Source organism: Poecilia mexicana, unplaced genomic scaffold (assembly GCF_051168715.1).
Source record: "Poecilia mexicana isolate PSO_F unplaced genomic scaffold, ASM5116871v1 scaffold_8, whole genome shotgun sequence".
Classification (NCBI taxonomy): Eukaryota; Metazoa; Chordata; class Actinopteri; order Cyprinodontiformes; family Poeciliidae; genus Poecilia; species Poecilia mexicana.
The window spans coordinates 15,581,457-15,595,782 of record NW_028263377.1 but is presented as its reverse complement, the minus strand read 5'-3'; the positions used below and the strand labels follow the sequence as shown (position 1 = coordinate 15,595,782).

The 14,326-nt window shown below is 33.8% G+C and overlaps 1 protein-coding gene across 1 annotated transcript; it reads left to right on the top strand.

Moving 5' to 3' along the window:
• The first annotated feature begins 404 nt into the window (after window positions 1-404).
• On the top strand, window positions 405-13,071 carry LOC148158024 (nuclear GTPase SLIP-GC-like). The gene is made up of 18 exons (XM_088008345.1): window positions 405-710; window positions 798-884; window positions 1,207-1,300; window positions 2,351-2,567; window positions 2,684-2,911; window positions 3,907-4,113; window positions 4,196-4,371; window positions 4,847-4,940; window positions 5,053-5,140; window positions 5,264-5,385; window positions 6,727-6,903; window positions 7,032-7,180; window positions 10,457-10,574; window positions 10,707-10,815; window positions 10,910-11,043; window positions 11,545-11,626; window positions 11,708-11,782; window positions 11,886-13,071. Exons 3-17 carry the CDS (start codon window positions 1,239-1,241, stop codon window positions 11,758-11,760), a joined length of 2,016 nt encoding a protein of 671 aa, XP_087864471.1. The 5' UTR covers window positions 405-710; window positions 798-884; window positions 1,207-1,238; the 3' UTR covers window positions 11,761-11,782; window positions 11,886-13,071.
• Window positions 13,072-14,326: the final 1,255 nt, after the last annotated feature.

The window sequence follows — 14,326 nt, the reverse complement described above, 5'->3', positions numbered from 1 at the left end:
AACCTCAAGGTATTTGAAAAACATTTCTCAACGATTAAGCAGTCTGACTGATTGAGAGTGATGAGGAGCAACAACTAGTTGCTTAATGTAAATGAAGATGTCTTTTCTTCTTGACATTGTTACATAATTATATTTTTGAAACCAACATGTTGTAAGTACTGTATTTATAGCTTTGTACACTACACAGTGATAGTGCACACATTAATTTTTGGCTTTGTTTAATAAATAACTAAGTGGAATCTGTTATCCATCCATTTTCTAACACCCTTGTCTCCTGTAGGGTCAAGAAGGGTGCTGGTGCCTATCTCCAGCTGGAATCTGTTGTGTGATTTTAAATATTTGAGATTATTTTTGAGCAATTTCACAAAACATATAATTTTATTACATATTCAAATCCAAGACTTGAGAGAGGGTGTACTTTTAAAACAGTAATATTTCAGCTTATTTAACTACTGTAAGATATACTCACATTTGGACAAGGAATAATTACATCTGATGTTGACTGGAAAAAAGGTAGCTTTGATTCCTTAAACTTATATTATTTATTTTTTAGTCACACTATCGCAAAAGTCTAACAATACCACATGAAAATAATGACATATTGTCTATGAACTTTACAAAATTGCATTTACACTTGTAAATGATTGATATTTGATACAAATCAAATTACTGTGTTACTCCTCAGACAATCAAATGCACCAGTGATACAGGTAAGTTATCCAGTATATTATACTGTTGTACAAAATGTGTGACAAGAAATCAACCCAGGAATCTGTTTTCTCTTCTTTTATATCAAGAAAAGAGAAAGTTGGACTGTCAGGATGAATCCAGCAAGGGTCAACCGGCAGGAAAACGCAAGCGAGAGAATGCTTGTATTTTTGCAGGTATTTCACAGAAAATGCTGACAGTATACATAAACCATTTTTTAGACAATTTCACAGAAAATGCTGACAGTATACATAAACAATTTTTTAGACAATTTTACAGAAAATGCTGACAGTATGCATAAACAATTTTTTAGACAAAAAGTGCAGTTTTTGTTGTAATTTCTTTCTTAAACACAAACAATGATTTGTAAAATGTTTTGTGTATAGCTGGATAAATTTTACGTCCTTTGGGTAAAGACTCTTCCACAAGATTCACTAAAAGTTTCTTCAATATGGTTGCAGTTTATCCTTCTAATAGTTTTTACATTTTCCCTAACAGATTTAAGGACTTTCTCTGATGTGAAAAATATAATGGACAATGTCTACAACAAACTAGACAACCAAGAGAACACGAAGGTTAGCGAGTTCCTGAAGTAAGAGCAATTCTGTTCTCCAGTACAATTTGTTACAAGGTCATAAAGCATTTAGTTTTTGGTTAATCTACAAGTGTTCAAATTATTTCAAGTTTCAAGGGTGACAAAGAAATCCTCTTTATTTCTAGATTTTCATGACTGTGGTTCTTATAAGCAAGCGTTGTCCTACTTTTGTCATGATGTGTGCAGTAGTGGACCCAATTGCAGCAATCTGGATATGTGATGAGAGTGAAGAATTGAGTGAAAACAAGAATCCAAACTGATGAGATAACTGGTTGCATGTGTGAGTGGAGGGACAAGGGAAAATACGAGGAAACAGACACTAAGAAGACTATAGAAACTAGTTCAGCCCTTTTAGAGTAACCTAGAAGGGGTGAACTAATCTGAAACAGATCATGACTGATTTAAATAAAAAAAGAACAAAGAAACAGACATAAACATGCAATTGCTAGAAAATGATGTATATTTCAGATTAAATGTAATGATATGATGCTTGAGCTAATTTGAGTTTTAATCAATAATTTTGATGTTTAAATAGGGGTTTTATGTATTTTCATTTGAATGTTTGAGAAGCTCCTACTCTTTACAAAACTCCCATTTCATCATCACAGAAACGCTTTGTCTGCGCTCTCCAATCATGACATTTACAACTAGGAGTGCTGCAGCTTGTATGATAATCTCATCACATGCTTGCTAATTACTGCTGCCTCCAGTCTTGTGGGGATGCTCTAAGATGGAGCTTTGGGAAAACAGGCAGTGCCATCTACTACAGAACTGTGTATGCTTGGGTATAATGGAAAGCTTGCCAATGCATTTAAAAAACAAACAAACATGTAGTCCTGATTTTGAATATTTATTTAAGGGATTATAGATCATAGCTATTGTTGGCCTGGATGTATTTGTGCATCAATTTACTCCTCAAATTAAAGTTAATACAAGTATGATTTATAACAAATGTAGACTTATGATAAGCTATTTTTTTATGTTGGACCCATGTTTTGCATGTACTTATAATGTTAATACATAAATAAAGATTTAAACACTCAACAGATCTAAAATCAGGAATCTTGAGGCTGACAGAAGAGAACTGGTTGGTGTCTTTGGTAAAACTGGAGCTGGAAAGACGTCTTTAATAAATGCTATCCTTGAAGAGAAGGGGCTTTTACCCTCTGGAAGTGTCAGTGCCTGTACCTCAGTCATGATCAAAGTGGAGGCTAACAGGTGCAACCAAAAATATGAGGCAGAGATTGAGTTCATTCCAAAAGAGGTAAACTGTGGCTCTATATTTTTTTAAAATCAAAATAAAATTTCATAAATGTATGTTTCAGAAGATAAAAGTTGACCTTGACCAAATGATTTTTTTTTTCTTGCTTTTGTTTTCAGAATTGGGAAGATGAGTTAGCCAATATAGACCAGTTTCATAAAGATGATGCAGATCAGGAGAGGGATGATGATGATGATGATGAATATCATGATCTTGTTGAAAAACTGTCAGCACTATATGGAGAAGACTGGAAACAGAAATCTACTGAGCAACTCATGGACCAGGAATACTTCAGGGAAATTCCAGAATTTCTTAAGGCAACAAGGAAAACTTTGACATGCGAATCAGTAAGAAGAAAATATGCAATAGCTTTTCTCATGTTCACTGACCTGTTGCAGTAAAGTTGTAATATTGAAAGGGGAGGTTCACAAGATTCTAATAAGACCTGCTACGATCTATGATTTGCAGCAGTGGAACGGAAAAAAAAAGTTCCAAGTTCTGTCCTTGCAAGGACAGAACTCTTGACAATTCTAGAAAATGTTATTTCATCAGTTAAAACTCTTCGAAATAACAAAAAAGGGAATATTTAATACAAAAATGCACATTTTGCACATTGTTGTACTTCCATTTGAGTCTCTACTGCTTCTAACTTTTTTGTAAAAGTACTTTGAATTGTCTTTGGTTGAAAGGTGCTATATAAATAAAGTTGCCTTGTCTTCTATAAACAGCCCAAGCACCCCCAAAAATAATAAGAATAAATAACGTCTGAGCTGGTTTTTGGCAATAAGTTATTTTTTGATGTCTGGAAGATAAAACTCTTTTCAAAAACCTCTGGAATGCAACGTCACAAATGAGCAGCCACTGGCCCCTATCAAGCAACCCTAGAGAAGCCCAGCCCATTAATTGGAAACTCTGCTGTCACCTAGCAATCCAAGCAGAGCTCTAGCACATTTGGTCAGTTGGTTTTACTGCTGTATGCACAGTGGCTGCTGTTTTGTTTTGTTGATTCAAAAACCACCTGCTGCATTTTTGCTGGTTGTGTAAGAGGCTCTTCTAATGGTTTTCAAAAATGTATGGGTGTATAATTACATGTCAATTTGCAGCCATTTTCATGTGCGTGGCCTGCATGGTCAGCAGCTTATTTAGATTTAAAGTGACAAGAGGCCCCAAACAGTTCATACTAAAAGAAACTTAGCAGAACTGACCAGACTAAAATCTAATTATCCAAGAATGATTTTGTGCAAAATGTGTAATGAACATGTTTTGTATAGTTCATGTCTTAACTTGTTCAGGAAGCATAACCTTTAAACAATTGCAAACAACTTCTTGTTTTTTGTTGCAGGCTGCAGAGCTAGCTGCAAAAATGATCAAATACACAAGAAATGACTCAAAACAAGAAGCAGATGAACATGTAAAGAGGTGGTTTTGGCCACTGGTGAAGTGTGTCACTGTCAAGGTGCCACATAATAAGTTTCTCCAACATGTCACACTTGTGGACCTTCCTGGTAATGGAGACCGGAATAAAAGCAGAGATCAAATGTGGAAAGGGGTAATTTATACTTGATTATTGTATTTTTCTCTGAATCCTATATTAGTAGCTCTTTATTACTATATATGTAATGCCACTTCAGATTATTGGAAACTGCTCTACTGTGTGGATTGTCACTGAAATCAACCGAGCAGCATCAGAGAAAGAATCCTGGGAAATCCTGAAAAGTGCAAGTAGTCTCCTTGGAAACGGTGGTGAATGTCGGCACATTCACTTTATCTGCACTAAGACTGACATCATTGAAGATTTACCAGATCAGTAAGTTAACTATAGTTCAATGAAACATTTATTTTAGACATTAAAATGGTGGTTCTCAAATGCTTGACAGCAGTAATAGTAACAGATATTTCTGACTACACTACAGCTTCAGCCTGCATATATCAGATTTCAAGCAGTTTGTTCTAGTGCTGATGAGCCCAGAGATAAGATGTCACCTCCTCTGTTTGTAGTTCTGGTCTAATTAGGGGACATAAGAGGGCTCTAAATGATTTGTATTTGACAATAAGTCATAAGTGTATTTTGACCCAACACCATTTAGCAATTTATATACAAAAAGACACATTTTATGGTACCCATAACAACTTTAAAAGATTGTATAGGTGACATACACAAGTACACACATAGTACACATATAGGTATAAAGGACAGGTGGCTCTTGTGTATTTTGCTGTGAAGCACTTTGTCATTCTTGTATGTGAAAAGCACTACATCATTCTTACTTCCTATCTTTTAGCTCCAGAGTTGATGTTTTGACTGCAATATTTAAAAGAAATATGGAAGCCAAACTATCGCTGTGCAAAGAGTTCAACAAGCTAACCAAAGTAAAGGTGAGCTTTGAAGACTTGCAGACTATGCAACAAAAATAGCCATTCCTGGAAGCAAATAATATTATAATAATATTATTACAAATAATATGCATATGAACACTTTTTTTCATAGAAACATTTCAGTGATGCCTGTTTCCAAGTGTTCACAGTGAGCTCTAAAGAGTTTGTCAGGAAAAAATATCTTAATCCAGAAAAGACTGGTAGGTTAATTGTCCATGTTTTGGGAAAACAAAATCACCTTTCATAAAATTTTAGAATTACAGAACTCTGTTTGTGATATTTACTGTCAGAGTACCGTTATTAGCAGAATTTTATTTTCACAGAAATTCCGAAACTTCAGGAATTTTTGATAAATCTCAATGACTGTCCCTCAAGGATGTTAAACTACTTGTCTGGAGCTCTTGAGATTCTTTCGTTCATTCAAGAAGCCAGATCGTGGAACATGGTAAGATTATGCTCCCAGGTTGCAAGCCATCAGATGTTTGCTGTAAGGATATATTTGTAGATTTTAGAAGTTGTTCTGAAGTCTCAAAGGGACTTCTGTTTTTTATATTCATTGGATATTTAGAATTTTACAACACAACTCAGACAACAATGACATAACAGCTCAGGCACAGTGAGTCACACAAAACACAGGAGGATGAAGGGAAGAAAAAAAGACAACTCTAACAGTACATTAAGTTAAACGAATACCTGGGTAACACTTTATTTGAAGGGGGTTGAATAAAACAGTCATGACACTTTCATAAACATGACATAACATCTGTCATGAACATGAATAAGCCTTCATGAATATTTATGACTCTTGTCATAAAGCGTCATTCGGTAAATTATGACACTTTTAATACAAAGTTGACATTATTCAAAATGTATTTGTTATGACAACTTGACATTAACCAGGAAATCATTACTGTTTAAACTTTACCTTTAATAACATAAAGTTAACTAATTTTTAAAGTGTAATCAGTAATACTTTTATAACAAATTTATATCAGTAATGATTTCTTGGTTAATGTCAAGTTGTCATAACAAAGACATTTTGAATAATGTCAACTTTGTATTAAAAGTGTCTTAATTTACCAAATGACCTTTATGACAACAGTCATAAATATTCATGAAGGCTTATTCATGTTCATGACAGGTGTTATGTCATGTTAATGAAAGTGTCATGTCAGTCTTATTCACCCCCTTCAAATAAAGTGTTACCAATACCTGAAACATAATGACTTAGATTTCAGGTTGGACTAGTCCAGTGCTTCTCAGTTCCAGTCCTCAGCTGACAGAACAGCTGACCCAAATGATTGCACCTCTTCTGCAGCCATCAAGTACTCCAGAAGCCTGTTAATCACACACAAATTCAATCCAGTTGTGTGGCAAAAGGGAATCACCTAAAACATGCAAGGCAGGGGGGCCGAGGACCAAAATTGAGAAACACTGGGCTTGCCCAAGTATGGTTCCCAAACTTTGGGGAAAAAGTCTGTCCTGGAGTGTAAAATGCATGTCAAATATGTGTGTGTCTTTTGTTAATCGGTAGCAAATAAAGAATGACTATTCAACACGAAATTTGTTTCCTGGTGCAATGCAATCTTTCCAATTTTAATGAATTTATTGTTCCTGATGTTAAATTAATGCATAATAAGTCATGTAACAAGAAAATGGCAACAAAAGTAACAGACTGCTTTGAATATTGGCTGAGCCAAGCTGATTGCTTAAGGAGCAGGATCAGATAAACAAAGTCAGTGCTAATAATATAATTTGTTTTGTTTATTGTCTTTTTCCTTTTTAGGATAGAATAAATAAAGATGTATATAAAGACCTTGAGGAAAACCTGAGCCACCAAATTCAGTTAATCAGAGAAGTAATGATAAAGAGTTACGCAACTTTAGCAAAATGCCTCCAAGAAGGACTTAAAAGATCCCAAAATCAATGTGACGGAATCTTGAAGTCCTTTCTGTATCCTTTAGTATGTATTTTGATACTGATAATTTAATGAATTTTAACTTTATATGAATTTGTGTTTACAATACTTATTGATATTTTATCACATTCTGTCTTTCATTAACTTCAGTAATTTTAAATTTGTTTCCTAAGGGACACAGTGATATGCCTCATCTATTACAAAAAGTGGTTAAAAATTGTGGCACCTGGAAAAGCAAAAACGGGAAAACAACAAACCTCAACATGAAATTAATTTCTCCTCTGACTGACAGCATTGATGAGGAATTCAGGAAAACCTTCCCGTAATGATTTTATATGCATATAATATGGAAAATGTCAGCTTTATGTAATCCATACTGTATATATAATCTCTGTGTGTGTGTAGCTGCATGTGCGTGTGAGTGTGTGCGCGTGTTTGTGTGTGTATTACAGTAGCAGTTAACAATTATTTTGTTAATTAAGTATGATTATTATCACAATTAAGTATTTACATTAAAAAATAGCACATTATGCAGATTTTTAATTTAACCACACAGGCTTGTGTTATACAATATTTAAATGCATAAAAATGCAATAAACAATTTCATTTATTTTTAAATACTAAAATAAAATTATGTTGCCTGAAATGCAATAACATAACTTAGCATTTCCTTATGTATCTTTTGCAAAAAAAATAAATAAAAAATATTTCTAACATCAACATGTAAAAAGCTTAGCCTTTTCTGCTTGACTTAATATCAATACATTATAGGGCTAATCAGTTGACTATTGTCAGGGCTTAAAGAGCTCCGGCCGGGGGCCGGATTTCCGGCTTTTGACCAAACGGTCCGCCTCAACCAATCTTCTTGGTCCGCCTGAACCAAACTGTAGTCTCCGCCCGGAAGGCTTAAAGATTGCGCTCAGGCTTGAAAAGGCGGAAGGTTTTTCAAGCCTGAGCGCAATCTTTAAGCTGTTTGAGCGGAGACTACAATTTGGTTCAGGCGGACCAAGAAGACTGCTGTATGCTACGAGCGGCAAGAAAGCTCTCCTGCAACATGATTTAGGAAGGCTTAAAGATTGTGCGCCGTTTGGTCCAATTGAGCATTGGACCAAACGGCCCGCCCCTCAACTAAACTGTAGGTAGATAATAGACAAAGATATCTGCTAATCAGAGTTTTAGCTCCCGTGTTCTTGACCAATGACTGTAAAACGGTTTGTAGAAAAGAAGCGCATTTGTTCAGTTCGGCGGTTAAATCAAAGAAAGAAGATGGAGTTTGTCTCACCCGGTAAAGAAACACTTTTGCTTGAGAAAGGAATTAAAAACAAGTGGCGCTGGAAAGGGGACAAGACGGGAAGTTGGCGGAAAGTTTTACAAAAGGGGGGCGCTGGGATTCCTTTAGTCGAAGGTAAACTTTACACCTTACAATCACAACACCAGTTTAGACTTTGAGCAACAACCTAAAACTGTATTGTGTAACATTAAATCATGCTTGGCTGCAACTGTATCGATGGTAGCTCTCCTTATCTTCAGAATTTGTTAGCTTCTGGCGCAGTTCCATTTAAATAAAGAAATCCCTCCATGGTGATACCACGATAGAGAGCGTTCATTTTATAGCGTTAACGCCGGTGCTGTAAGTGGTCCGGTATGAAACGGGTGTGATAGAACAATGGTACCACTGCACTTTTAAATTTCAATAATCAGAATACCGAAATTGTTTCCGTTGTTTTAAAAGGTTTATGTCAGTCTGCCTTTTCGCCATCGATGCGTTTCCCGACCGCTGCGCACCATAGGGGGTTAAAAAAAAAAAAAAAAAAAAACTCGACACGCACATTGCTCTGAAACAGGAGAAGCGGGACATAAAACAGAGCGACGAACTAGATATGAATTATGGCTTAACAACAGAATCCGACGCTGAACAGTGGAAAAAATCAATACATGATGTGAAACACATGACGATTAGGCGGCGCAGCAGGTGATGATTACTGATAGTCAATAAACGGTAAAATAAATCTAGCAACAGGAAAGAAACTAAAGTGGACATAGCAATAAACCAAGAGAGGATAATATTAATCAAAGGAAACTAATTTAAATGAATGAAGAACAAAATGCAAGAATAAACTAAGAAACTAAAGTAAATACAGAAGAATAAACTGGTATGGCAAGACATTTCGAGCAATAATTCATACAGAGTATGGCAAGAATAAACAGACACTATTTCCAGATAAAAGGTAAAATAAGGTTGAAATGTCATGGGTTTGTTGAGACCATATCTAGTACTGAGAATAAATATATCTTACAGACCATAACAGTAAATAACTTATCATTTATGTTTTTAATTAGATTTGATATATTTATTTCTTCAATATTATTTTTCATGTCAGTGTTAATGTCATGAGGCTGATGACTCCATGACACTTACAGTTTCAGTTGGGCTGAAAAAGGTTGAGAAACACTGGTTTAGTTGGTAATGTTGCATATTCTAAATTACTTGCAAAAACATTAACTGAAAGGACTCTTATTTAATGTTGAGAGATTTTTGCCCATAAGGCTAACCTCTAGGGCACAGACATTTTATATTTTGTTTTGAGTTGAAATGTACTGAAGTCTTATTTAAATTTGAGTGTTTAGCTTGTTAATTGTATTGTTAGAAGCAAGTGTGTGCACTATTCAAAGACACTTTTCATTAAACTGTGGCAATAGCAACGGTATAGTTCATTTCTATCACCACTATAAGTTTCAGGCTCAGGATTTTTTTTTTTTACTTTAAGCCCTGCTATTGTTCATTTATTTATTTTTTTTGATTAACTGATTAAAAGCTGGATACTTAATATGATTTTTGTTTCTATTAAATTTAAGCAGGTGAATCTAAAACTATACCACTTAAGTTCTGGGTGGAACATATTTACAAAAAAGGTTATCTATTTTAAATACAAACATATACATATGTATAGTAATTCTTAGTGATTCTAACCTTTTACCTTAACCTATAAACCTTACTTTATGTAATAACATTTAATTCACAATACATGTATTTAATTAACTATAATATTTCTGTACTACAAATGAACTAAAACGTATTCCAACTGTTTCAACTGTTCGACAGTTAATCAAATATTAACATTACGCTCAATACAATACTCTAGTTAAAACTCACCTTGTTCCCTCATCAACCAAGCGCTAAATAATTAATTGTTTAGATCTTAGTTTGACTACTTCTTAATTATCTCCTTTTCACTGCGACCCATGCGCTCTTTCTCTGCACGACGTCCAAGCAGTTAATTGTCAGTTAGTCTGCAGTTTTTGTGTCAGTTACTTAGCAACCTTGCCCTTTAAAGCCCTCTCAAAATAAAAGCATCGGCCGCAAAACAACAAATACCTCTTAGTTAGATGAGGAAACAAATAAATACTAATAAAGTCATTTACAAGTACAGTACAATTGTGGTATAATTAGTATAGTTGTTCTTTCAGCAAATGGTCTTTTTTAAAGTATGTATTGTACAGTTCACAGTTATTAGTTGATGATTATTTCAATAATTTATTAATCACAATTAATCCAGCATTATCTAGTATAACATACATACATGTTCAAATGTTTCAGGAATGATGGAAAATGTGGTCCATTCAATGGAGCAATCCAGAATTTTTCACTTAATGCTGAAGGGCTAACACAAAAGCACAATTTTGTCAAACTGCAGCTGGCATTTCTGAAGTCGGAGGTAACAGTTCTGCTTTGCTTTTATACTGACAACAAAGGCATATTTTGAAGGAGTAGAAAATAATTATTTGACAGTGATCCAGTCAATACAAATATTAAACACCTGTTTATTATTCTTTTATTTTTACCTTAGGAAGAACAAATGAAGACAAATCTGATCAAGATGATACACAACCAGAAAAAAAATATCTACCGTAGTCTAATAACGACAATTGAGGAAATTATGAAAGTGTGCTATCATGGTGAGAACAACTAATGTGATACAGTCATTAAAACATTACACTCATTCATTCCTTTTTTTAAATTATTATAACACTCGTTAATCTTCCGTTTCAGAAGCAGCAGGATTTTCAGGACCAGATTTACTGCAAAATATGTTGAACACTATACAGAGACACGTCCATGAATCAAAGAGCACCATGTTTGAAAAGGCTAAAGACGTCATGTTGGCCCTGCATTGCAGTTTGATTGTGTGTTTTAAATTTAATGCATTGAAATTAACACCTAGATGTTTTTTTGTTTTTTTTTTTCTTTCATGCCAAAACTCTCAACTCTACTCTTGTGTCAACAGGTAGCATTAATAATTTCATTGGGTGGATAAGACACCAGTTTATGCTGTCAATCGCTTTTTAAAGCACATATGCAGTTTAAAAAGCTCAATTTCTTTTTACAAAATGTCTCATTATGTCCACAAAAACACCTCTTGAACTTTGTCCCATGGGAGTGCATGCTTATAGGAATTAAGTCAACCTGAGACCCTTCTTCTTGGGTCTTGGGTCCAGCAAGGAGTTTGCAACAGTGTGTTGAAGTCACCCATAGATCATTTACTCCACATGCAGTCTAAGTTTTGCTGAAAACGCATAGAAAAATGCTAGAAATTGTAAATTTGTGTTCTGCTTTATATAGCCTCATTGTGATGTAGGAAAAGCAGCTGGTATGAGCTAATATACATGCTTTCAATGCCAAATCAGGTGGACATCTTGGACACACTGGAGAATACCATGAAGAGATCAATTGAGCTCTCGCTTAATATTGATGACCACTCACTTCCAGGTAAAGTTTTATCCCTTTAAATAAAATGAATAATTTATCAATAATAGTCTCAGAAATGCAGAATTAAAAATCTGTTTTTAGATGTTTCAGTGGAGCTCATGATGGTCCAAAAATTCCAGGATGAATTGCTGTGAAGCAGATAAGTAGTTAACGCAGGTAAAGAGAAGGCACATAATCTATAAATGCTGTTTCTGAAAATTGTTTGTCTGACTATCATTACCAAAGTTTTTAAAGAAATTTTTGCCTTTCTGTTCAACAGCTGTTCTCAATCCAGGAATACATCAGCAGAGTACATGCTGCATCTACAAATGTTCAAGATTCTCTGTAATGAGAAAAATACTAAATTAAGTTTCTGAAATTATAGTCTTTTTTCTTAACGTTTTAATTTCAAACCAGTTAACTCTTATAAAATTATTTGCAACAGAAATACTTGAAATCAAAATGTTTTCAATCAATATTATAGGTTTATTTCTTCTTCTCTGGTTAAAATGGTTGCTTTTTTCATCCATGACTGATAGAAAAATATAAATTAAATTCTTATAAATAAGAAAGATAAATTTAAAAAAAGCTTATGATTTAATCAGTCATCGTTTCAGATGAGTCTCCTTAATTTTAAAGTCACAATTAAAAAGATATAAAGTCAATATTTTTTATGTTTTTATGTAATGGGAGCAGCTTTGACTTATTTTCTATACAATCAGCAAATATTAACTGACAATTTTTAAGTAAGGAATGTATGCGTGTGTTTTCTGAAAAATGTCGCATTCAAACAAAAGGTTAAAAAAAACAACAATTTTTTGTGATTTATTGAGACTGCATTGTTATATATAATGTGTGTGATCCAAAGTTTAATGAGATAGTTAAATTTCATTATATTGCATTTAATTGTAAGTTAAAATTCATTTACATTTTCCATGAATTTGCATCTAGAAATAGACAATTTTGACAAATTCATAATTTTTTTTTTCATTGTTGTAAACTGTACAATTGCAATTGAAGCAAAAATAACTCCAATCCACAATGGAAGTCAACAAAATATATCTTTGATTTTTGTTCATAAAGCTTTATTTTATTTCTGTTTTAATTTTGCATTCTAGCTGCCAAGCAAACCAGAAAATTTTGTTTCATTAAAAGAACTGTTAGTGTTTTCTTTTTCTTTTTTCTTTTCTTTTCTTTTTCTTCTGATAAGTCAACATACAGCAAGTAGTGTTTGTAATCTCCAAAATGGAGTTAGCAATTCAAATGTGCTGTTGAAGTGATGTCTTAATTGAGAACAGGTTAGACCTGGGTGTGGCTGAAGAAGGTGAAATCACGTGTGATAAACCACACTGAAGTTATGTTTTGACTTGGAGGAATGGGGGAAGAGAAATCACTTTTTCACACAAAGTCATGTAAGTTTGGATTTTTTTTTTTTAAATAATAAACGCATTCATTTAAAAACTGCATTTTATGTTTACTTGTGTTATTTTTGACAGATGTATAAATTGTAGGATATGTCATTGTGTCATCATCGACATAAGTCAATGACGATTGTGATTCTGATTTATAAATTCTGATTGTAGTCTTACTCTGTTTATGTGAAACAATGGCTGGATCAAAAAGAAAGTGGGGAAGAGGGCTTGTTACTCTAACGAAGCTATGTCACTCTAGAACAAAATTACATTATCTATTATTTAAAAATACAAACTTTAACTATGCTCGGGAGTTTCACAATAAAATCCTAAAATGAGCTTATAATGCTGAAGAAATAGAATCTTCTGTACTCCTGCTGGAGGAATACCCAGACTCAACGGAAACTAGTGTTGCAGGTACATACGTCTGACTGTAGGCTATCAGCACCAACCCCAATGGCTTCATTATTGAAGTGATGCCTACTGGCAGAAATGATAATGGCAAAATTAAAGCAGGTTGGACCTGTGAGTTGTACAAGTAACAGTTTAAAACTTGATGTGACAATGCCTTGAAGATCCATGAATGGAAGTCATCTGGGTCAGCTTTATTAAAATCTTGACTGTGATTATAGACACAAACAGGGCTAGGCTGGGACTAAAAAATAACCCTGGTATTTTTGGTAATATCGGTCCGCTATGATTATTGATATAATATGCAAAGGTACATAACATGCTAGATGAAATTATGTGCATGTTGTATTGTTTCAAAAATTAAAATAAAAACCACAACATAAAATAAAAACCACAACATGAAAGTAACCACATTAAAAAAGTCAATAGACTCTTTACTACTTGTATATTTTGAACTTGAGGAGAAAATCATAGTATCAAATTTCCATGTTAAAATGAAAGTGGGTGTCTTTATTATTGTTTTATGGTATAAACTGTTCATATAAATACACAATTGCCCATATAAAGACCACATATCTGTAAAATAAAGGGCTCCTCGTCAAAAAGTATGAATATAGAGAATTTCACTAATTATTTCTCTCGTTAACAATCCTCCATTTCAGGATGGCAATATATCACTATTATTAGATTATCATAATAACTGTAAGCTGTAAGACTTGCTGCAAAGTATAACTTTATGACAAAGTAAAATAATGCTAAGTTGGACACCAAATAGCATAATAATTTGGAATAGCATTATTTAAAGGCTATAAAACCATCACTCTGAGTCTGTCTTGAAACTGTAGTTTTGTACACAGATCCCTCGGTTTGTCATCTAATATTATTATGCATGTTTCCA

Excerpts from the sequence above, each read along its gene's own strand:
- LOC148158024 (XM_088008345.1), top strand. The coding sequence starts at position 1,239 with ATGGACAATGTCTACAACAAACTAGACAACCAAGAGAACACGAAGGTT. Across the intron at positions 6,904-7,031 it reads AGTCCTTTCTGTATCCTTTA|GGACACAGTGATATGCCTCA; the intron begins GTATGTATTTTG and ends TTGTTTCCTAAG. Across the intron at positions 7,181-10,456 it reads GAATTCAGGAAAACCTTCCC|GAATGATGGAAAATGTGGTC; the intron begins GTAATGATTTTA and ends CAAATGTTTCAG.